At 40.4% G+C, this 25,538-nt stretch overlaps 1 protein-coding gene across 13 annotated transcripts in view; it reads right to left on the bottom strand.

Moving 5' to 3' along the window:
• The window catches only part of gramd1bb (GRAM domain containing 1Bb), a 105,714-nt gene that overhangs the window by 43,326 nt on the left and 36,850 nt on the right, over positions 1 to 25,538 (bottom strand). Inside the window, exons 1-2 of one of the 13 annotated variants that reach the window (XM_065960633.1) lie at positions 24,334 to 24,958; positions 19,883 to 19,926 (exon numbers count right to left, since the gene is read on the bottom strand). The exons of 10 other annotated variants lie outside the window; for them this stretch is intronic. In XM_065960633.1, the coding sequence (XP_065816705.1) occupies positions 19,883 to 19,926; positions 24,334 to 24,348 (59 nt within the window). In that variant the 5' untranslated portion in view covers positions 24,349 to 24,958. Of the gene's footprint in view, positions 1 to 7,857; positions 8,398 to 19,882; positions 19,927 to 24,333; positions 24,959 to 25,538 lie in introns of those variants that run through there. 2 more of the 13 variants (XM_065960634.1, XM_065960636.1) reach the window with 2 other exon arrangements.

Below are 25,538 nucleotides of genomic sequence, written 5' to 3'. Positions count from 1 at the left end.
TTCATTAATTCTGCTTAATCTTTCAGTAAACACAACACAAATGTGCTTCAACAAATTTTCTCAATTTCTTGAGCGGGAGGGCGTGCTGTTTACCAAGTTGTCATAGTAACATCAATGTGGCGACGCCTGGCTGGGTCGGAAATGTCTGTCAGCCAGACTGGGTCTCAGCCGTGCAGTTACCATAGCAGCCCGTCAAGCCATTCATGTGTACTGCCACTTGAAGTGTTCCCAACCAGAGGGAGAAAGAAAGAGCTGAAGGAGGGTGTGTGTGTGTGCTTGTGTGCGTGTGTAAGAGTGTGAGGCTGATGCATAAAGCATGAACACACACAATTAGTTATCTACAAAGCCCTGGAGTTTAAGTGCACCTCATTGTAAGCATGTTCAGGGCGAAAGAAGTTATCAACAGGTTCATGACAGCTGAAATCTCTATTGTGGTGAAAGAGAGACAAAAGTAAAAAAAGAAAAAGAGATCAGGACACAAAATGTGCTCTATAGCTGGAAACAGAGTGAAACCGCTGCATGCATGTCCCCACCTTTCCCAAAAAACTATATAACTCCATTCCCATGAGCTTCACTTTAACATTTAGTCCCTGGCTTAATTAAAATGCTTAATTAAGTCAAAAAAGTGTGGCAACTCAACATAGGCAGACCTGGAACAATTTTTGGGCTCTCATCGGAGCTACGACCCACCGCACCTCTGGGTACGAGAGCCTGTTTAAAAAGAAGCTATAATTAAACACTGATTTAAATTCAAGAGCATAACGGTGCCCAGTGAGGTAATTCAAGGACTCATTGGAGATGTCAGAGGGGCAGGAGTGGGGACAGGAAACTGGCAACCAGATTAAGCCCTCAGTGGGACATGTTGTCCCTGTGGCACAGGACAGGACACTGTCGCTGCCATCTGCAGGGGATGTACGCGGAAGGAAGCAGGCATGGTGAAAAAAAAAGTCCTGGGCAGAGGGATGCAACGTTTTTTTAATTTGATTTTTGTTACAGGGTGAAACAAACAAGGTGCAGTAAGTTCTACAGGTGACCTTTTTTTTTTATTCTCTGAGCTCTTATGTTCCTAACAGGATGCACAAAGGGAAGCAGCTTGTGTGTTTTGACATAGAACTTGTAAGTGAATGAATGAAGTGACTCAGATCGGTGTTGGCTTGTAATCATTTGTTTTTCTAATAATGGAAGAAATGTTGAATTCTGCAGACTCATGCCCTGCAGATGACATAACTGTGGCAAAAGACGTGAATGACTGAGGAATGATTCATCAATCCTGAGACCTGACTTTTCATTCTTCCATCAGGAGTCCCAGGGATGACTCTGACCAATGGCGTTCCCAGCTCTCTCGCTCTTAATGGGACAAGTTTGTGTCCCCCCCTCACTTCCTTTCACTGAAAAATATATCTGTTTCTTTTAGCGTCTTGAGCCATTATTGGATGCACTTGTGCAGGTTGTCAGTCTAAGCTACTAATGGGTGTTGATCAGTCAAAGAACAACTGTTACCCGTTCATTGGTAATACATTTTATTGTCCCTTCAGCAGTGAGAACACAAAAAGAACGGACATGCTGAGTGGCATTTATGGAAACTTGAACTGTTGTGATCTAATAAACACAACTTCTCTTCTACATGAGTTCCTTTTGTTTTGTATGCACACCTGATGCACTAAATAAAAGCTATAAACCTAATAGAACCTTCAAAATTGAATACTTTTGAATTTATTTCACAAAGAAAAATAATGACTTGCTTAATCAGATACTAAATAATTTGCAGACATTATAAGGCCAAATAATTGTTCATTGTAGTATACAAAGTATTGCAATATTTAAAAGTAAAAAAACCTACTTAGAAACAAGAAATAAAAGGGAGATGAAAATGCTGGTAATGCATGTTAGCATGCACAATGAAACACAGGGAATGGCAATAGACTGTTTGCTTTCCAATCAAGATAAACCGTCAGAGGTAATAATAGACTTTATTTGGCATGGACGTCACAGATACATTGGACAAACCAGATGCATTGTTTAAGTGTTTTAGCAAGCATGCTAGTTCTCAACACATGTCCACAGGAGGTGTTTGAAAGGAAAACAATTAAAATAGGGAGAAAAGTGATAAAACAGAGAAAACTATAAGGAGAGAATAAATATAAAATAAAACATTTAAAATAGACATAAAGTGTAGAGCAAAGGCAGCATGATCAAACAATAACCCAGTCAGAAGCTATTCATGTGAGCACTGTTGTTTTGATTTCAGCCATTGTTTGAGTCCTCTAATTAACAGCATTACTGTTGCTCTCTAATTTTATGCCAGTGGGCAGAGAGCTCCAAAGTTTTGCAAGACAATCACTGCTGATGGACGTAGAGAGCACAAACAGTACATTACATGAAGAAAATGATCAGTGAAACGCTTTTATGTACACTAAATTATCGCATGGAGACTGGGATGGACAAAGATTTTGTTTAGGTGGTATACGTTAGTTGTAATGATACACGAGAGGAAGGTTGGGAACAGGTTGTGTTTGTTCTTCTCAAAAGCTTAATGGAAACTGCCATTATTGTTTGGACAGGCTTCATTTGAGATACGAGTGTATAGAAAGCTAATGGGAGTCATTTTCATCAGACATCCATCAGGAAAGGCAAACCATGACTGTCTGTCCCTGAATGCAGCAATCAGTACAATTAATACAACTAATAATGACACTGAGAGAGACAGAGAACATATTAATATTTCTGTAGGATTCATGTAAACATTGTGATGCCTTTCTGTTTGTCCAGTGATGTTATCATCATCGACACTTAACGACACTTCAGACACATTTATTTCCAAGCGCACTGTAAGTAGCACAGACTTTTTGAGTGACTTTAACCATAAAATGTTGAATAAATGCTTTATCAAAGCCTTGAGATAGAACTGCAGGTTGGTTATATTTGGTGCAAGAAGAAGAAGAGTGCAGCAGGGTACGATATGGAGCATAATCAGGGATGACAAATGGCTTGTGGAGAGGATGCAGTATATAAAAAAAGAAAAAGGCGACTAGGGACAGATAGAGAGAGAGAGAGAGAGAGAGAGAGAGAGCGAGAGAGATAGAGAGAGAGAGAAAGTTAATAAGATGAGGCCAGGAGGGAAACAACTCTGCAGCTTCTCTTTGCTGCAGAACCCCTGCTGTGAACTCTGAGGTCCACTGTGGTCCTCTCTGATGAGGAAGTACTTTATCTGAAAGGCTGCAGGTTGTCCCAAATCCTTGTCGTCCATTTCTTACAAAATCATGTGGACACACGTTTCCATTGCAAATAAAAATAATGTTGCTTAATCACATCATCACATCTGATGAACATATTAGAGACTTGAGGAACTTGCTGGTCCACTATTAGTTAAGCTACAGTTAAATACAGAAAGCTTTTTCCTTCTACTTCTTGGTACTTTAAATGCTAAAATAAATCTTCTTGGTGCAGGAGCCTGGGAGCCACAATACCCCAGTCAGTTTAAAATAGCCCCGAGAGACACTATTAGCTCAGCATAAGGTGGCACATACCTGGGGCTGTGCTGTGAAGATACTGTGCATCAAGTGTTAAGTTCTTCAAGCTTGCAGATATTAATGACGTTCTGTTTGCGTGCATGACAGGATGTAACTTGTATGTGACTTATTGTATGCAAAAGAAGTATGATTGTATGTACACACATGTACCAACGTGGCTGTAGGAGAGCTCATGGGGGTTGCACAGGCAGAAATCACATATGGGAGACTTACTCCAGTGTTTCCCTGAATTGATCTACAGCTAATTGCCAATGAGTTGAAATACAGACAACACTACAGACGCTTTCCCTGATTAGCATTAATCAATAGATAAAGGTGCAAAACCCTTGAACAGTTAACATTTGGGGCAAAAGAACACAGAGGCACTGATGTATGCAAACTGTCCAACGGTCCTGCAGCAAGAAATGGCTTGTCCCCAGTGCCACGTGCAGAGAGTAAGCTCCATCTCCAGCCTGCTGTCAGCGCCTCGCTGTTGCTACAGCTGCTGCTGCAGGCTGTGTGTGCACATCTGTGTCTCAGTGCGTGTGTTTGTAAGTGTGTGTATTAGTGTCCAGATTTTAAGTCGCACAAAATGTCATATCAAGAGCAAACACCCCCACTGTGGGGTCACTGCCAAATCCTGAGCAATCTCCCTCTCACACACTTGCATGTTTGTGCACATATTCTCTCACCACCTCACTCTCTCTCTTTTTAGTCAAATAACTAATGCCACAAAAAATAAAAACTCCCCACCCCGGCTCGCTATCACAGCATGCATTGCAACAAACATACACCCAACAGAGCAGCCTGGTTTGCGACCCATAAACTCTTTGACACTCACTTCCACTGACCTCAACTTTACAGCACATCACACAAGATGTTACTGTAAAATTATACTTATATTTATTTTCATACTCCCATTGTTTCCATCCCAAAATACACTCAAATAGAATCACTCAAGATAAATTGTATGTAGTTTATGCAAGGATCCTGATGACCCATTTATATCTTATAACTTAATGAATATATCTTGAAAACCTTGCTGATTAAAATCCTAACATTGTAACATTTCTGTCAGGCTACCATGGCATCTGACCGGCCTTGCTATGTCTCTAACGGTTAAATTAAAGGTCACACATTATGCAAAATATTAACCACTTTTTTCTAACTCTAATATGTGTCTCTAGTCCATCTACAAACCCCAACATATGAGAAAAGTCCATCCTCTCCGTCTTTTGCCTGCTCCACTTATCAGAAAAGGGGTGCTCGAACAAGCCTCCCACAGCTAGGTGTTTGTTCTGCCCTCTGAGTCTGCCTCCTCACAGTAAACAATAGGACATGGAGCGAGAAAGCCCAAGCCATCCAAGCCCTTTTACAGGGGCGTGGTCAGACACAGCTCATTTACATATTTAAAGGTACAGATGCAGAAACAGCCTGTTCTGAGCAGGGCTGAAATAGAGGTTTATAGACATGATCAAATACAGGATCAGAGTGGATTACTGAAACTTGTTGAAAAGGAGTATAATATGTGACCTTTGAGTAAGCCTGGATGATAAAACGGTAACTATGGCGATATAATTGATAACCTGTAATTACACCACCCGACCACCCGACCACTAGGAAATGGATGGCGCTAATGCGCCTTGTACGCTAGTTGCCACCCAATATTAAAGAGAAGAAGAAAAAGAGGACGAACAGCCAATCATGTAGCAGGGATAAGGGTAGGCGGGCTTACAGACGTTTGGACTGGAATGGAAACAGCCAAAATGAGCGATAGCGACACTGAAGAAAACACTGAGCCTACCAGATTAAAGCAGGAGAAAACATGGTCGACAAGACGACAAGAAAGGCAGCTCAACTTCGGATTTTGGAGAGATTTAGAATATCTACAGTCCAAAGAAATACGAGCCACATGCTCTGTTAACTGTGCCAAAGACAAGTGCAGCACAACAACACACCAATATGAGCCGTTAAAAACACACTGAAGGAAAGACATCACCAAACGTGCCAAAGTGGACCACATTGTAAATAATATAAACAGTCTATGGTGTGGACCCCCAGCAGCTAACCGTGCACTGAGCTAATGATGGTTAAATGTCCCTTTAATTATAGTTTGTCATGTTCTGAAAATAAAGAATGATAAACCATAATGAACCACCTGGTTTCTTCAACTTTCACTCAGGAGCAAAAATCAGCTTTTAAATGAAACGAATGAAAGAAATAATGATTGACAATTGTCGTGATAATTATCGATATCGACTGATGTGAAATTTTTTCATGATGATAACTTTTTTAGTCACATGGCACAGACCTTTGAGGACTCTTTTCTGTTGTCGGCTGGAATAACACATGCTTAAATATTGAATTATTAACATTGTTATCGACAGACCTTATCATAACAGTATGTGCTTCATTGCTACTTTTAACTACTTTGTAAAATCATTTCAACCTGTGTGTGATAAATTTGCATCACCTTTTCATTCATTTGCTGAATGTTGGAAGGCAAAGAGGATCATCATTATCATTATCATCATCATCATCATCTGTCTTTTATTTTTCCATTCAATAAGAAGTCAATATATGAAGGTGAGAAACCAATGGAAACAGTAAGGACTAAAAGAATCATTGTCCAGTACGATCAAGTATAAGAGCGCTCTGAGGTACTTAACCCACCCAGATAAATAAGCCGCTATATCCAGCTTCAGTGAGTGCTTTAACACGCAGGACAACAAATGTGCTGATTGAGATATTGATTAATGGAATGACCTCTAGGTCGAGCCATTTTGCCGACGTAGCAGATCATCTCTAAGAGAGCAGAATGCATCTATTATGATGAAAGAATTGGATTTTAGCTCATTGATTAATCTAGGTAGGGACTAATATATTTTTATAATCATGTTAGTCTACTTTCTTTCCTTTTAAAAACACTGTGAATACAAGCTTTTGGATAATTCTCATAGTTATAACAAACACATTATTGATTAGCATACTGTCATTTTTGTTTTTTTTAAGGGAGCCAAATCAGGGAAATACACAAACATGCTGTTATATAAGCGGACAGCATGGCATGCACATCACACTATACTCAGCTAGCCAGCCCAGCCTACCTCACAATGTAGGACTGTGAGATGCTCACAGATGGCTGTTCACTGTTCTAGTAACCTGTGTCTATCAGGGTGCTGCAAACAGATGAAGTGACCGAGGTGTCTGTGTGTGACAGAATGATAAAGAGACCCCACACAAGCAGGAAGACGCATTGACTGACACACACATATAGTATGCACTCCATCTGATTGTTCCTATGAAGCCCTGAGAGGAAACTCTAAAAGCATCAGTCTTTAAAAGAGACAGCAGGATTAAGCACACAATTTGAGAGGATGTGAAAAAAAGAAGAGGGGCAGAGAAGAGAGGGATGTAAAATGAGAAGATGACACAGACGAAAATAGAGAGAATGAGACAGACGTGAGGGAAAAGAATAAGGTCCTCATGAAAGTGAGACGGAAGGAAGGAAGCGGGACGCACGTTGCTGAAACTGCTCCCCCTGTGTTTTTTTTTTTTCTTCCTGCAGTGCTCTGTAATTCGTCTCTAAAAATATCAGGCAAAAAAGGAGGCGGAGCATAAACAAACACAAGGGGGAGGAGAGGAGAGGGAGGATGGAAAAGGGAGCAGAGAGAGAGAGAGAGAGAGAGTGCATAATGTAGCGAAACAGGTTTGAAAAAAGAAAGTGAGAGGAAGAGAGGCCACCTGGACGTGGATCTGTTTGTCCATGTGATGAGATAAAAGTGAGGGGAGACGGTGGTGAGAGTGAAAGAGCCGGGGAGAGAGGCAAGAGGCAGCATGTGCCTGCTCTTTTTCCAGGCAGCCACGTGAGTGCTTCTCCTCAGCTGCTCCGCTCACACTGAGCCCGCCAGAGGGGAGCAGAGCAGGGTCGCCACAGTCACAGGGAAAAAACACAAAACACGCACAGCCCATACCAGCTGCACACTGGACACACTGGTCACACTGGTCATAGCGTAGGGGGCTCGCACCTGCATAACTAACTTGCTATGGAGATTTACATAATCACACAGAAATGCATTGGTGGAGATGGACTCATAACCTGAATACTATTTAATGAGATCTTTTGAAAGAAAACAATTATATGCAGCATGTTCAGCCTATGCAGTCTTTAAAATCATGTTGCCATTTAAGCAACAGTCCCAACGCAATACCAGCAAATGATGACATACATACAGCCCCCTGGCTAAGTTGAGCTATGCATGACAGCCAGAGTTTAATAGAAAAACAGGTTGGTGTTTTTTGTGTGTGAACTATATGGAACCAAGGATTACTCTGTGTGCAGCCTTACCAGGCGAGCTTGAAGCCTTTCATTAGTACAGCGAGGAGTGTCTGATGTCCATAGCGTGTTGTGGGCACTGGGCTGCCCGTTCACACCGCCGCATGCTGACTGACAGCCTGCCAAAGCTTCACCTCCCATACACAGAGCAGGAGAGATGCACGCAGGGGAAGAAGGACGGTTTGGGGACCAACGTCCTGAAGGATGATCCACGGCTCTGTCCACCTTTCTGCTACATTCCTTTAGCCTCTGTGTGGATGCCGCAGTGCTGAGCAATTGTGCCAGAAATTCACACCTCCCTGGGGGTCCTTCGGTTTTCCCAAGAGAGAAGGAGGTGATCCGCGCTGCAATGTTCGCAGTGCAAACTGCAGCATGCAGCAGAGGCAGCAAGGGCTATAGCAACTGAAAATAAATGCCAAAATGGCTGGCCGCCTTTTTTTTTTTTTTTTTTTCCTTCTAACTCTGTCTTTCCTATCACGCTCTCCCACTGCCCCTTAGAGCCACTGTTTGCTCGCTCAAACTCTACCGCCTCTCCCTCAGTCTCTGCTGCGGATGAAAGCTGCACTTGCTGCGCTCACAGTGAGCAGGCGCAGAATCATAACCCCCCTCCCTCCCTCCCTCCTTTCCTTTCTCCCCTCCTGTGTTCTCTCTATCCTCTTCCCTAGATGGCTCTCTTTCTCTATTTCTCTCAACAAGATAAGCCTAGTTGGCCCAGTGTGCAGGGCTAGAGCAGGACAGGAGCCTCTGAGCACTGACCCCCATCTCATCCCAACCCCCACCTCCACCCTCCATGATATGCTTGAGAAGGGTATTAAAAGGGGGAACCTGCTGCCGTTCTTTCCTCTTGTATTGGATGCGGTGTCAGCAGCTAACCCTGTTAATCTCTTAATGCATTGAGCGTGCTGGGGTACTCCCCATGTTTATCGCTGTGTGCTGTGTATGTGTTCTGCATGAATAAGATGGATATCATGGTGACTCAGCTTGCTTAGTTGGCTACTGTTTTTTTTAACTGCATAACTGCATTAACATGAATTTAAAACTAACTTGGCCTCATTTGTCTAATTAGCTGGAAGAGCAGGCAACAGCAGGCAAATTTCACATTTATTCCCCACATACTGCAACAGTATGCATCGGTACAGTACCTAATAACAGATATACTCTGCATCTGAAAGCATTTTCCCAGCCATTGCAGTGCTCCACCTCTTTCTTTCCAAAACACAAATCACAAAATGTCTCATCTCCTTTTTTATTGCTGTATTTTGTGTCACTTCTTAATGTTTCAGTATGAAACAATACATGTTGCTCCTGTTATTTCCATCTCCATCTATATTAAAAAAGGAAATAATCTTTAGAAAAGATAAAGGGGTAATAATGAATTTGAAGTGTCTAAAAATGTAAATTCTGGTTGCCATTTTTTTGTTCTGGATTTTGAAAATTTAAAAAGACCAAGTACTTTGAGTTTTTCTGTTGTATCTTTCATCACAAGAGTTACACTGATTTACACAAGTCTAGGATATAGATTGAACTCTGTGTCTGTGTGTTTTAATGGAATCTGCAAAAGTGAGGCTGTCCAGCCAGACAAGACTTCCAGTGAGGTTAGAAAAACACCTGAATAGGTCTGGAAACACTACATTAGATATACTGGAGAAACAATAGCACCTCTGATCTTTCTTTAACTCTCCCGCAAATCTAAACAAACTTACCCTACGTAGTCTTGGTTGCCAAACTAATAGCTTTTAAATCTCAGTTTTTGGGGCTTGTCATGGAATGTTGGCCTCAGAATAAGGCCAATGCTGGCCGGCTAAAGCCGTCAAAATCTAAATGCTTGCAGGTGTCAAATTGACCCACTAAGCCCACTGCCCAATTTAATTGCAGACAGTATTGTGCACTATTTGAGAGGGAAACGTTTGACAGGGTCTGTTTTTATTTTGATTAAAGACAGTAGGCAGTTTTAAAGCACCCCCCACATGGCCGTTTTGGACAAACCCGCGCTTTGCCAGGCAACCTGCAAACCCACAGGTGTTTCAGTGATGGAAGCGGGCAAAGCGAACTGGCTCAGATAGAAGCCTTTTTCTAATAAGCTCCACGACCTGAAACGTGGAAGAACTAGGATAAATATTGGAGATCATTTTGGAGAGAGGTAAGAGTGTTTCTAGACCGATGCAGAGCTAGCTAAACACTGAAGCTGCTGTGGAAAAATCCCTGTGAGCGTCGACTCAAGGGAGGAGGGGTCTGCAGTATCATTTTAAACGCTATGAGTTACATAATGCTCCTTTAACAATGAGAACAATAGTCAGAATCAAACATGATGTAAACTCGTCTACACTACACTTGTAGTGGTTTAACCTTCATCTTATCTTAGCCACAAGTGGTTAATCTTTCCACTCCCAACAAACCCCACAGACCACAAAAGGTCAGAGAGCAAACCCTCCATTCACTTTCAAATAAGTTAGCATCAGAAACGTTAGCCAACATGACCACAGGCACTGGGTCAGAGTGCAGCACATTCTCTCTGTTTAATCTCCTTAAAGCCCTGCACGTTACAAATTACACCTCATTAGGGATGGCTTATAGTACCACTAATGCAAACCGCTCAGCACCATCAAAACAGACATTCTGGTTGACCTGCCAACATACACACAAATGCAAGCACGCATGCTCCAAAGATTGCAATATCTTGAAATAATATTTCATTGTTTGAATTAAAATTTTGTCTCTAATTAATAAAAAAAAAGGTTTGATTTGATTTGATTTAGTTTTTACTGGAAATCCCAAAAACAAAATAGTCCTGCACAAAAGAAAGTTGTTGCTGCTTTAAGCAGAGACTGCTGAGTCACTAAGCTCCATTCACTCACTCTTCTTTATTCTGATGCAGATGGTGCAAGGACAGAGCCAGTACGTGACTGAGTGATGCAGAGGGAAACAACCAAAAGGATGATAGCACTCAGACGATGCAGGCAAGTTTGGCCTCTTGTTCTGAGAGACCCACCCTGCCCTTCACATATACCAGGTTTAAGGTGGGTTTTAAAGGATCAGTAACCAGTTCCAAGTTCACACCTGATTCTGCTTTGTGTACAGTGACATCTTAGAAAAATGACATGTTAAATCTATTTTTCAAAGACTTAGCTTAAAAAACCCTCAAATTAAATCCATTCAGACCTTACAGTGTATTGAAAAGCCTAACAATACAGCAGAACACATGTTGCAGTCTTGAGACAGAATATGTTGTCTCTAAATGTTCTTTATCTAGTCCTTACAATTGTATGAAAGTTTAACAGAATAATTTTACATTTTAAGATTAGAATATAAAGAAGTCTCCAAGTTTGCATTATTTGGTGTCTGGCCACTTCAAGTGACAGATGGATGCCGCTAGCTGTCTACCTAAATGTCATCTTTTCTATTTCAGTCACTACACTTGTTGCAGTGTTTGTTTTGTTACTGCCTTTTGGGCATTTGTTTATGCAAATATTGGACAAATAACACGGCTGGCCGTGTGGTTTATTTTAGAAACTGTTCTTCAGCATTTACAGTTCGTGAAAAGGGAGTATTACGTTGATTAAATATCAGCAATATTTAGCAGTTTTGGCTTTACCACATCAGGCTTGTTGGCTTGATGAGTGTTAATCAGACATTCATTTATTTGTGGTGGCTAGTTCCTGGTTGTCAGACATGGCCCCTTGCAATTGACAGTTGGATACCTATAGCTGTATGCAAATTATCTGATAAGTCAGTCACTAAACTTGTTTGTGTTGTTGATGCCTTTTAGGGATTTTTTTGGAGGCAAATATTTGAAAATCAACAGCTGTACATTTTCCAAAATGGTGCTTTCTGTAACTAAAAGCTGACCAAGAAGTCTTTGCTTCAGCTTTTTTACTGAGAGCAGAGTGACTGAAATTTTTATTTATTTATTATTTTCTTAAAATGTTCACAGTAATTAACAGGTATCCGTTGCTCCAAACATATGGCTTGTTAATTTATTCCGTGCTAAGTATACATTGAGTAATTTGTGGCGGTGGTGGGAGTCGGAATTAGTTTGTGCCAGTCAGCCTTTGCTCACTTTCCCACCTGAGAAATGGCCAAGCTGGCTGAAGTCCAGCTCTCTTACTATAGCTTTCTAAAAACACACCTCCAGTCAGCAACAAGCACATACAGAATCCCATTCTGAAATATGATGGTTAACTAACTTGTTTGCAACCTAATTCACTCACTCTTCCCCTTCTTACAAAAATACTTCTGGCTCTAGAGAACAAGCAGACAGCCAAAATGCAAATCTAAGAGCACAAAATAAGAATACAGTAAGTGTGTTGGGTAGTACAAAGTGCGCTTTAGTAGGGACAAATGACTGAAAAAACAACAGTGGACCAGCTAACTTCGGTTTGGTAGTGGAGCGGTCTCTGAAGCGGTTACTTGTGTGGGACAGGGCATTCAAGTACTGCACAGGTGTGCCTGTAACCGCTTCAGAGACCACTAAACAACCAAACTGTCGGTCTACTGTTGTTTATTCAGCTCAAAATAACAGTTGACAAACCTATGGCTGATGTCACTGTGGCTGTGTCAATCGTTTATGTTCATCTATAGGAATTTTATAAAATATCTAATCCTGGTTTCCTTTCAACAGAAATGAAAGCACTAGTAATATTGCACAAACTTTCTGATGTGATAGTTTGTTACACGAAGAAACAAATACTGATGGAACAATGCTTGTTAGTTGAACATATTTTTAAACGCTGTGAGAATGTGACCATGATTTAGCAATGGTTCTTCATTTTGTAGCCAGGAGAATGTTTCTTATGCATTATGTTTTTATATTTGCACATGTGTATCTTGGGCTACAGAGGGCTCAATACAACGATCTTCTACCAGCAATCAATGGCCGTCAGCTGCAACACCTCAGCTCATAACAACAAACTGTGATTACTTTTTTATGAGAACCTTTTACAACAGGAGGGTTTATTTAACATGCACCATAGGGCTAGCATGAAGACACTTTTTCTCTTTTGTTAGGCAGAGCTGTGCATCCCCGGGGGATACAGTGAATGCAGCAAGACTGCAGGAGGAGAAAAACAAAGAAAGGAGGCAAAGATATAGAGCATTCCTATCTCGTCTCAGTGTGTTGAACGGTGGGAGCCGTTACCAGAGCGTCAGTCAAGCAAGAGGGCATTAAGTCATTTCACACAGTGTCCATCTGGTCCAAACCTAGACATGGCTTCCTTGCAATGTGATGAAGAAACAACAACACTATCTGCATGCATTGTTAATTTTTTTGTCATTTAAACTGTATTCAATCAATGTATAAATGAAAGGGGTTGTAGACATTTTATAATTTTTCACATCTCTGAAAAATGCTAGTACAATACCTTTTTCCATTTGGTGCGAGAACATTCATTACAAAACATTTCCAGCACTTCAAATTGTTGTCATATAATGCCAAGCGAGAACAATGATGACTGGTATACCATAGAAAGCAATCAGAAGTTTGTGAACCTCAGTTTTAAAACATAGAGGTTTGTTCCTTGTTGCATTTTAGCTGAAAAAAAGTAAGAAAGATGATATCAGAATAAAGCCAAAGAGCCAATGCAACAAGGAAACATGTATTGGTATTTAAGCATTGGGTGTGTGTGGGGGGGAAGGGAATTTACCATCTGCCCCCAACTTGACCTTGTGTTGTGTTTCTTGGACACTTTGCAGCAGTCTGATTCTAGTTAGTTCTCTCTCTGGTGTGCAGAGGAGAGGCTACAGGGAGGTGCTGAATGGACAGCTCCTTCAGAGAGGAGTCAACCAGTCCAGAGTCAGCGATATTACTCACTGACGCCACCTGCTGACAAGAACAGAGACTAGTTCTGCTAGTGAAATTCATGTGATGATTTAAAATAAAACACGTTTTTCCCATATGTATTTGGCAAACATCTGAATTTGATCTCTGTCAGGTAATACAAGATTTTTTTGACTCTGTACTTCTGAACACAAACCGTGATAAATGCTCCCCAAAGCGTTACAAAACAATGACATAATTCTCTTGGTTGCTTTGTTTGAAAGGGAGGCTTGATGTTAAGAGATGAATTATGGAGTGAGTGACAGACAATCCTCATTAGTAACAAGTATAGTCATGTGATTTCTGCATCAGAAACTTTTTGTAAGCGTTCCTTGAACCCTAAACTAGACCAGAGATTTTTCATTTATGTCCAAGAATAGCTTTGTCAGATAATCTGGTTTAATCCCTATACACTGCTCTGTGGGATTGGACGCAGCAGAAAGCTGGCCTTGTGGGCGTTTCTTACTCTGTAGCACATAGTATGGATTATGTGTGTTCTTGTTCTCCTATTCATGTTTAAAGAAATCCCCATTGATTGATTCCTACTGTCTGATCAGAGAGTGAAATGGATGATCATCCGACTGGATGGCTGTTTGTGGTCTGTTGAACTGACCATGTCGGGTAATCCCCTGAAGGCCACAGTGGGGAGACAAAGCGCTGAAATGCTTTTGCATCTTGCACAGTCTGCTCAAGTACTAAGTGTATCCATTTAAACTAATTTCTTTCTTAGGTCTAAATAAAGAAAATAAATATAAAATAAGAGAAATATAAAATAATTTCTTGTTTTTTGCTGCTGAGAAAAAGAAAAGGTGTGGATTAAAGATGGACAGTGTAGTAGTTGAGGCTGTTGGTGACATTTAATTGAGTGGTTCAGTTAGGGTCGGTCGTCTCTCAACCCAAAGGTCAAGGGTTCAATCCCCAGCGTCTGCAGCCACATGTCCAATGTGTCCTTGGGCAAAACACTAAACCCCAAGCTCCTGCTGCTTCCTCTGTGGTGTATGAATGTGTATGAATGTGAGTAGTTCCTTCTGATGGTCACTTTACATTCAGTAGCTGCCTTTGCCATCAGTGTGTGAATGTGTAGGTGTGACCTGCGGTGTAAAAAGCACTTTGAGTAGTCAGTAGACTAGAAAGGCTGTTGGTGACAGGATAAAAGGAAACAGGACAGGGACTAGTAAAAAGGATAAACAGACATAAACACAGGACAACATGGAGATGTCATGTCAAAAAGGAAGTCCAGCATCAGACATCCCTCTGAACAGAGCAGACACTACACAGACAACCAACACTGACTAAAATATGAAAGCAACCCAGAGAGGGGGAGCAAAAGACAGAATGATAAATTACATAATATGTTCAATAGCAAAAATGAGTTACACTTCTACGGATAGACATCACGTTCAATATCAGGTCAACCCCAAAAAAAGTGAAAAACAGATGGCCTTCTGCCAGGATGCCACATGTGCCATGAATAAAAGAACAAAGACGAGCATGTGCTGACATTAAAGCACTCATTTAAAAAGGCCCTCGATTTCCTGTTTGGGCTGCAGCAATGCGGGATGAAAATAGACTGTTTTGCAACAAACCTCTCGCAGACTCACACTCCTAATTACTAAAGAAAGCAGGAGTGGAAGAGAGAGGCGAGGTGGGAGAAGAAGGATGGAGTTAAGGATGATCTATGTTAACCTAAATTTCCAAGAGAAACCTCTGCTGAGTTTAAACATTCAGTCTTTGTAAATATTAGTCATGATGAGACTTATTGCAAAGATCTTGTAAGATGAACTGTGTCCTCTACTCTTTTCATAATTAAGGACACTCAAAATCCACAGGGAAGCAGCAAAAGTCAATAACTCAATATCTGCACCAATACCAACTCCATCAGTGGATTGGCTGCACAAGTTAAGACCCACCTACCAATCCAAAATTCTAAATTGTCTCTAATTTAGTGTTGTTTTAAAATGAAGTGATTCTCCCTGTAATCAGTTCAATCAGAACAAAGCACCACATCATTATTTAAGTGCTAATTGTCTTTATATAATAACCTTTGCTGTAACAACTCTTGCCATAAGATCAATGAGCTAAAGTAGCTGTTTGAATATCCACCTATTGCTAACATCAATACTTTGAGTTCTAGAGTTGTTATAGAAACTTACCAAGCCTCAGCTTTGGGCAGAAATTGGTGTCAGCAGAATCTGAATTGTGTATATTTGTATTTGAATTGCTCAACTAAATGAAATATTTGAATTTAAATCGTAATTTGAATATTGTTTAAACTGAATCTGAGGAGCATAATTTGAAACTGAATTAATTAGTTTGAAACTGAATTCCAATTAACTTCAAACTGTATTTAACATTCACATTGAATACACTTTTTTGAAACTGTATTCCAAAGTTCCCAAGTGCAGTTATCTCTACAAATTCAACATGTTATATTTAGATAAAACACCTACCCATTCACATACTGACGACAGAGGCGGCTATGTATATTGTCCACCAGTACAAACTAATCCATTCATACACTCAATACATTCATACACTGCCCATGGAGCGGCGGTGGCAATTTGGGGTTAAATGTCTTGCTCGAGGACACATCGACCTCTGACTGCAGGAGCTGGGGTATGAGCGGTTGAGAGACAACCAACTTGTTCACTGAGCCACAGCCAGCTCATAACAACTACAACTTGTAAACACTTCCAGTTGGTAAGGAACAGCAATCCCTTTTGACCAATCAGCATCTTTTTTTGACCATCTGACCACATGGATCCATGGAGTTGATGCACGTAAAACAACCACTTCTTTCTTTCCATCATGGACGACGATGGGTCAAACACGGTTATATCAGTTAAAGTCTTTATATGTGATTTTTCACACTATTTTTAACAATATAATAGAAATCGAGTATCTCCTCTGAAAATAACTCTGTGAGTCATGACTGTCTACAATGGGTCTAACACCCGAGTCCCACTGTCTGTGATACTTTCAGAGTTTTTCGAGTCATATCTTCAGTTTGTTTATAAAAGTTTCATGTATAAAAGTAGTTTAATTGAGGGACTAGAGAAAAGAAGAATAACATACTGTACTCACTGCTTAACTGTGTTTCTAGATCACGCTCATTTCAGGTAAATTTACATGCAGTGTGAAGATAAGAGCATAATAAGCATGCTAACCCAACAATGCAGCACAAGTTGTTTTGGTTTCAAGCTGGTGCTCAAGGGCGACATCTGCTGGATCAAAAAAATCACATATAAAGCCTTTAACATAGACTTAACATGTTAACTCAATTTTTTGTGTAGTAATGTAAGGCTTCATAAGCCTAATACCTTGTAAAGGTACAACGAGTTTAAGGAAACCTTATTAGTGTTCAATAATGTAAATAATGTGTCTCCACTCCCATCCTTGAACTACATGGAAAGGTTTTTGGCTAGCAATGATTGTGCAGCTTAAAGGTTGAGTGGAAGTCAAGATTGTTAACAGATGACTGTTTTTGAAGGGACAATTAAGGGGACGGACAAGGTCTCAAATGTTCTTCTGATTCCAAGAATTACTACCGTCATTAAAAATCATGCTTCACTGACAAGAACCCACCCACTGTGAGCAGTTTCTTGTTGTAAGACAGTGAATGACAAAGTCTGAATCAATAGAGGTGATGATCAACTGATCAACAACAACAAACGGACAATCACTACAGTCTTTCTATCTGTGAGAAACCACACTGAAAGAAACTGGAGCTGTACCTATTGTGCAGTACATCAATGACTCATCACATCTATGACCCTGAGCTCCTCAAAAACACTGCTGCTGTGTTCAGAAAAATAATGTCACGACACAGGGAGCTCAGGTTCAGCTGGTCTCTCCGGATCCAGTCCACATCCAGGATTGTGTGTACAGATCTGAGCTGCTACTGTATCAGTGTGAAGCTGGAATCGCTATCAAAGGACAGAAATGTCAAAGAGTGACTCAATGAAAGCTGTTTTGTCATACTCACTGGAAAAGCACATTTTAAAAAAATTGTCATTTTCTGATTTGATTTACTTTTTTAGCAGTAATGAAAAAACATTTATGACATAACTACACGAAGCCAGTGCAGTTGTCACTACTATAAACACGCCTCACATGACCTCATCATAAGAAAGAAAGACTGTTGTGAGGAAGCCAAAATGGTCAGATGTGCCATCACTGAGGGCTTGTTCACTGTTGTTAACACTTACACCCAATCTGTGTCCTCATGTATTATCCTCTGAAGAACTTCTTTATTTGAATAAGCTAGATTACAAAAACACAGCAGCGCCATATATGATGCTGTCTGAGTCAATCATTTCTATTTTAGTACAACTTTCCATTTATATAACGTGGCACTGAGTTGCACTCACTTTTGTGGCTTTAAGATAGAGTTAGGCCAGCTATTTATTAAAAGTCTCTGATTGTAGAGTTGTGCTGATGGGATCAGGGATTGGCTGGAGAGATATTGACTGACCCCTCCCTGACAATCCGTCTAGCTAGTCGTTCAGGGCTGTTGCCACAGAGACGACCCTGCCATCATCAAAGCTGGGAGCGGTCCAGCCTGCTGCTTCATGTCCACTTGTGGACCTTCCCTGCTCTTCTCAGTTAGACGTTTTGACAGGGATAACACAATACTAAGCCCCAAAAGAAACACTCGCACACTGACTTTAAATTTGCCCACCACTGGTTGCTATGCCATTACCACCCACTAAAGGACGGCACTTGAGCTATTTTGAGCCTTACAAATGATCCACGTCACTCTTGGTGACAAAGCAACAATCACCCAGCAAGGTCTCAAGCTATCAGACACCTCAACTTTGCACTGAGAAAAATCTGCAAAGCTTAATAACATGAATCTCAGTGAAGACACGCTTCTGTTTCTTCATCAAGCCCACACTGCGGATGCAAAACCTGAAACCCAGGATAACATCAGAAAGGTCACATCTTAGCAAAAATGTCCTCAGATAATTACAAGCCTTAGCTCTGTCTTACATAACTCCCCAGGTAGTTTAAAGATACTATTGTTTTTTCATATTTAGCAAACCTTGCACCAACAAAGAAATGTTAAACTTTGAAACATTTCTATTTGTCATTTTATTGTGCAACACACCAGTAATCAAAACACACTGGGATTGATTGATTGATTGATTGATTGATTGATTGATTGATTGTAAGATTCCTGTCACCAAGATTTAGATGGGCCCATAAACCCCTGAACTGGATACTGCTCAGCACCCACCATCACGTCAACAGTGCAGTCCTTGAGGGTTACGACTCTCAGGATTTAAAAGGAAAACTCATCTAGACTAGGTAACATGAAAAAAGTTATTACTTGTAAATAATTGGCGCGTAGAAAGTGATGCTGAATGTGCATGTATATGTTATCAGCAACTGTATAAGATAATAGATTTGGCAGTCAGGTGCTTGGGTCTTGTTCGTTCTACTTGCACTGTAATTGAAAACCAAAGTATGGATCTTGAACTGTGTCTAAACCGACATCACCCAGACATTTCTAAGGTTATCAGAATTTTATTTGCACAATAAATGATAACACACTAACTGAATAATTAAAAAAATATTATTTTTTGGCTGCAATTTTTGGTGTTGGTTCTAAGGGAGGCTAACCTTTTCTTAGATACAAGTGGGGTTGGGGGAGGGCGCTAAGGAAAAAAAGGTTGGGGACCACTGCTCTAAAAGAATGGAGATGCTGCCTTGCATACTACACCATTCTGTGTGCCTAATGCATGTATTCAATGTCATTTTAGGGTATAACGTTTTATTAAAAACTAGAAAACTTCAAAAGATCATTATTTACTTACTTCTACCTTTACACCAAGATGGATAGTATTAAGCAGATTGCTCCAGAGTCTGGTGCCAACGCTCTGAGGAGTGTTTTAGACTTCATAAAAGGCCATATTGGACCAAAAATGGCAATAGACTCCCCAACTCTAACCCCTAGAGCCATTCAAAGAACAATGCTGACAGTGTCTTAGTAAATGACGGTACAGCAGTTTTGCTCCTGGATCTCACATACTGTGAAATCTGAGGACCAGGAGAGGCCAGAGGAACTCGATATACTAGTGTGATTTTTGTACAGTCTGCATGCTACACAGGAGCAACTCCCTCTTATAAACACCATCTGATCATCTATGCTGCCTGCCATACATATATTATCACTGCTCATGTGTGGAGTGTGTTTTTTTTGCTTGTTGAGTCATTTCCTACCTTTGGGGTTTCCATATCAGTTTCTTCCACTTCTTCTGCTTGGCCTATCAGTGAAGGCAGAGAAGAATACATGAGAGACTTTGGAAGATGATTCTTTTCTTTTCACTTTTGCATGATGTGATTGTCCTGATGGTAGTTGATGCTAACTAAAATGTATGAGTAACGATGAACCCTACCATTCTACAGACGGACCTGATCAAGAACAGGAAAATAAAATCACAATAGACTGGGTCCAATATCTCTGATGGTCACACAATAATCACATTTTTCCCCGGTTGAATAAAATACAGTTACAATGTCAGTCGTCTTGGTCTGTTTTTTTTTGTTTTTTTTGCATTTAAAATGACAAGCCCTTATGTTATGTAAATATGTTCTGGCATTTGCTGTAGCTCCAGTCACATCAAGGAACCTTAAAACAAATATTTGTTTGAGGCTAACATGTCACACAAAATCACATGTACATTTGTGTTTGTTTGTGTGTGACTGTTTACAACATGGGTAATTGGACTTGCAGAGTGCAGTCCTTTCACTCCAGTCACTGCTGCTGCTGCTGCTGCTGCCTGTGACTCAATACAGAGCGCCCACATGTTCCATGAATCACTGTGATCACAGGCCCTCAACCACTCCTCCATCTATTCAATCAATTCATTTTTCTGCTGTGGCACCTGATAATACATTTGCCTCTCCAGTCACAGCAATCTCTTCCCACTCCTTCACCCCTGACTGAGCTTCCCAGCACCTATTGAGAAGTTTCCTACAGTTATGCAACACCTTGAACCTGTCAGCGAGGAAATCAAGTTAAATATCCTCTTTCTGAGAGAAATTTATAACGTGAGGAGTTTCCCCATTCAACCCCAACACAAGCATCAACATTTGCTGTATAAATGCTGTGTTTGAGCTCGCTGCAATCTTCACACAGAAGCAAGTGGATGTGTAAAATGACCCAGGGTGCTCTATTTTCTCCAAAATGTAGGAGCAGAGAAAGCCCTAAGTAAGAATAATTCACAGCCCCTTTAGTGCTGCTAGGGCGGAGATTGATAATCTCTGCTTTGGAGGAAGATAATTCAGAGAAGACAGATTTCAGATTACACATCTTGATGGATGAAAACGTTAAAAACAATTAAAGACGCAGTATGTTAAGGAGAGGCAATCTGGTAAAGGCATTTCATTTGACTGTTAAAAGTCTTTGGAGTTTAATGTTACGCCCAAACAGGTCTGCAGCACTAAAAATAAATCTGTAGTGTTCAGCATAGATCTTAGTTAATAAGTCTAATGTAACAGATGGAGCTTAACCTAAATGTATTTAAGTTCTATCCCTGTGGATATGCATCTGGATAAGAGTGCATATTTGCAGAAAAAAACTGCATTAAATGGCGCCCTGCTGAGGCAGAGATGCAGACATCTAGTGGATCAGCGGGATTGATTTGCTAATGAACATATGTGAATTATAACGTGAGTCACCAGAGGTCTTGTGATTAGTCAGCAGTGAAGGGCTGCAAAACGCAGACAACATGGCCGCTCGGATGGATACGCTTGTTGTTATAAAACTGGGATGAATATTATATGTGGCTGGAGCCTGCCTCATGGTACCGGTCTCCATCACTGTGTCTATATTCTCTAAATCATATTACTTTGAGTGGCACAATGCACTAAATCAACTCCAGCTTCATTACCTCATTGCAACCAATACTCCACTACAAAGACGGCACATTAAGAGGGCTCTTGACAACCAACAAATGGATTGGTATCAATTTCAGATGCAACTGTGGACGGATAGGGACACACAAGTCCTGTAAACTGATCACTTGAGGACAAAGTGGCTATATTTAGTTTAGTTCATACCATTAAATGACATATGTGGATGGCATTTCTCCTTGTGTAACTCCACAGTGAGGCAGATGTCCACCCAGCATGAAAACCAGACCTTTCACAAAGGCGGTAAGTGGGTGTGCCAGTGACAGACAGATTGTTTTTTTTTTTTTTTTACAGACTGGGGTACTTAATGAATCACCTACAGTGAGTGACGTCAACAGCTGGCCCAAAATACAGGCCATGATATGACGATGACTCATGACTGCATTGGGGAAAATCTTAATATATGTTGGTTGCATACAGCATCGCAGTACAGAAACAACAGACCAGAATTAAGTTGATTGTCAGATGTGGTTCCAACTTTTTTTAATGGATAACCTGACTAACTGTTGAGGGTTAGATCAGTGCACAACATTTACTCACTTCAGTCACGTTAGTTACAGTAATCGTATTTGGAAAGTCCTGATCTAGAAACAACATTATGGGCAATTTGGAAAAATATACAAATATATATTTTTTGCAGATACAAGTGTTTGATAATTATTTGAAATAATAAAACATTTTAAGTTATAAACATGATTTTTTTTTTATTTCCATAAAGAATGTACACATAAGTGGTATGGTGTTATCTATAAACATAAGAAGCAGCTAATCTACTGTTACAATAGCATGTACACTTTTTCCCCCATTATAATTAGTTTTCCTCGTTGCTAGAAACATGTAATATAGTTGATGACCGGTTAGACCAGAAAGGTAAGACTACATTAGAAATGAAATGTCCTCAATAAAATCACTTGGCCAAAGGGCTGTGTGCTATCCGATAAGCAACCTTTTCATTGTAAACATGTCTAATAGTTTGAATACACTGTAGAGCCAGGGGGTACTTTGGTTTTGAAAATTTAAAAAATGTTGTAATGAACACACTGAATTTCTTTTTTCGTTTTGATTTCTGTGGATTGCAGTAACATTCAGTAACAATGATTTGAAATAAATTCATAGAATTTGTCTTTCTGCATTAATGACATAACAATGATTGTTGGCTGGTACATGATGGCCTAAAGCATTATCTTTAATTAAACAATTTAAAAATACATTATTTCATATTAAAGCATTTCTTAGCTCATGAAGACAGTTGATTTTTTTCAAAAGCTATTTTTGTTCAATATTATTGTATCTAATGTATTGCCAGATTGGTCACCATTATTATTGTATCTAATGTATTGCTATAGTAGTCGCCATTATTATTGTATCTAATGTATTGCCATATTGGTCGCCTTCTTTGCAGTTTTTATCTATGGCCAAGGGACTGTGTGCTCTCAGATGTTTAACTTCACACTGTAAACACTCTTAAACAGACTGAACAGCCAGCAGGTATTTTGAACACACTCTGTTTGAAGAAGTGGCCATTTGAATAAGAGACATTTTACATCCTCTTTAGCTAGAAATCTTTCTTTTTTCCCATACATAAAATTAAATGAGCTCTTTCTCATACTCATGATTATTAATGGTGATTCATTAACGGGTATGATACTGATGTGAGAGAAACAAAGCAATATTTGTCAGTAGTATATCTATCAAGGAAGGGTAGCCTAAACCAGTACTAGGACTGCCTTATCCCTATCAACAAGCTCAGTAAATCTGACAAAATTGCCCTTAATGGACTTGGGGAGCAGAGATCCCAGCAGAGATTTAAGGAGGCCTAAAGCTGGCTGGAAAGATCGACTTAACTCAAATGTGTATGTGCCTGCATGCACGGGGTATATCTGAGAAATAGAGGCATGATAAAATGAATTATTCCATCACCCACTGCATTTATCATGTTAAGGCATGTGTGAATATCAATCATTTTGGCATGGTGTCCCCTGTATGGATGGATTGCTGCATAATTGCAAAGCTGGGAAAAACGTCAATTATCACTGAATGCACAAATGTAAATTCATGGAATCCTAACTACATTGAGAGTCCCTGACATCACCTTATTTCTCAGTTCTCTAGACATTTTAAATAGCTCTACATGCATCTCTAAAGTCAAACACTACACTGATCGAGCCGTCTATCTTCATGTATTAAACCAGAAAAGAGTTCTATAACGGCGTTTAAAATTCTGGTGTGAATCTGTAGTAAACACATTTTAGTTTTCCCAGCACTGGTCAAAGTGAAAGGGTTACAGCTGCATAACAACACCAGGGTCGTGTGTCATGTGATTCAGCCAGTGGAAACTACATTAGCACTTAGTTCAGTAGATAACCAAAGGATGCTTATCAGAAAGCCAGAGGGTGTAATGGATGGAAAGTAGTAGGGCATAAAGTATTGTATGTGAAAATAGACACATTGAGGAGTCTTACAAAAATGCAAATAACACGGTTTTAATTCTGTTTGTTCAACAATTAAAACTGGCTTTTAAAGACTTGGTTGTTACTTACATTGTATCTCATCTCTTAAACTTTGAAAAACACAGTTGTCACCTATGCTTAATCATTTATTTTAAATACAAAAGGTTATCATGAACATACATTAAGTGCAATACTACTTTCATGCACCTCATTGAAAATACATGCCAGACTCTTTGATGGGACTCAAGACAGCAAAATAACAAAGTGCCAGAGCTAAAAGAAAAGGGAAAAGAAATCCGACCTGACCTTATGTTTGTGCATGGTGAACAGGAAGACACCATCCTGGCCTCTCTCCTGGCTCTCATGGCCTCTCTTCAATCCCTGTCCCGCTGTCTCGTTGTTAGATTGTCACTTGTCCAGCATGCTTTGTCATTACCTCATGAAATCCCCCTTGTCCTCTTCTCTCCTCTCTTACAGAGCAAATCCAAAAATCAGTCGCCAGCTCACAGACCCAAAGTTGTAAACATAGGCGGCGATACGGGCAACACTTGGAAGGCTAAAATGCCTGTTCAGAAGCAGCAGGATTTAAAGACAGAGAAGATGCCACTCTCTCGTATTGAAAGCAGCGCCTTCCTCCTTGCTAACAGTTTCCCATAGCTATTGTGAATCCACCATCTTTCCTCCTTTTCTGAAAAACACGAGTGTCAGTTTTCTGTCCAGGTGGATCGCATCCTCGCTTCCAACGGCATCCCCTCACATCTGCTGAGCCATGGATGAGCAGTTGTACGAGGGAGGATGGGTCAAGGATGCGAGCGTTCTGATTGGCTGGCTGGCCATGGTGTGTGTGTGGGAAGGTCCCTTTGGTAGGCTCCCTCAGAACGGCTATGCTCGATAAGGGTGGTCCTTCACCTTCTTTCCTCCTCTCCCTGCTTCATCAGCCTCTCTCCTCTGCTCTGCTCTCCTTCACTCTCTCCCCGTCTCTGCTCCTCCTCTGTCTTTCCGTCTGCACTACAGGCTGCAGGCATGCACTCTGGAGTCCTTTTTTACCGAAAGAAAGCATCGCAGCGCACTGTGCGTGGAGCAAAAAAATCAGTGATGCTGTGGCACACCCATCAATACACACATGCATATGAGAAAGAGATAGCATCTTCGTCATGAATTCATAGCATCTCGCAGCATCGTTGAAAGTGTCCAGGCAAAAGCCCATGACCCAAATACATTTAAAAACACTTTTCCATCATTGTCATCATTCTCTCCTGTATGCACTGATAGTTTCTCATGTGCAGCTGGTGTGCAAAGACAGCGATCATTACTGCCCAGAGAAGTCAGCTATCAGTAACATCACATAATACAAGATTAGATAAGAAACACAATACTGTAGATGCAACCATGTAAAGATAATCAAACGGTAGGCTGATCAGTGACGTAATACATTTAAATAAAGGACTGACATAGAAATGATTAGAGCTACAGTCACCTGGAAATGCAAAGAAATGCAGTAGGTCCAGGCT

The sequence above is a fragment of the Labrus bergylta genome, chromosome 11 (genome assembly GCF_963930695.1).
Source record: "Labrus bergylta chromosome 11, fLabBer1.1, whole genome shotgun sequence".
NCBI lineage: Eukaryota > Metazoa > Chordata > Actinopteri > Labriformes > Labridae > Labrus > Labrus bergylta.
This window is presented reverse-complemented; position numbering and strand designations above follow the sequence as displayed.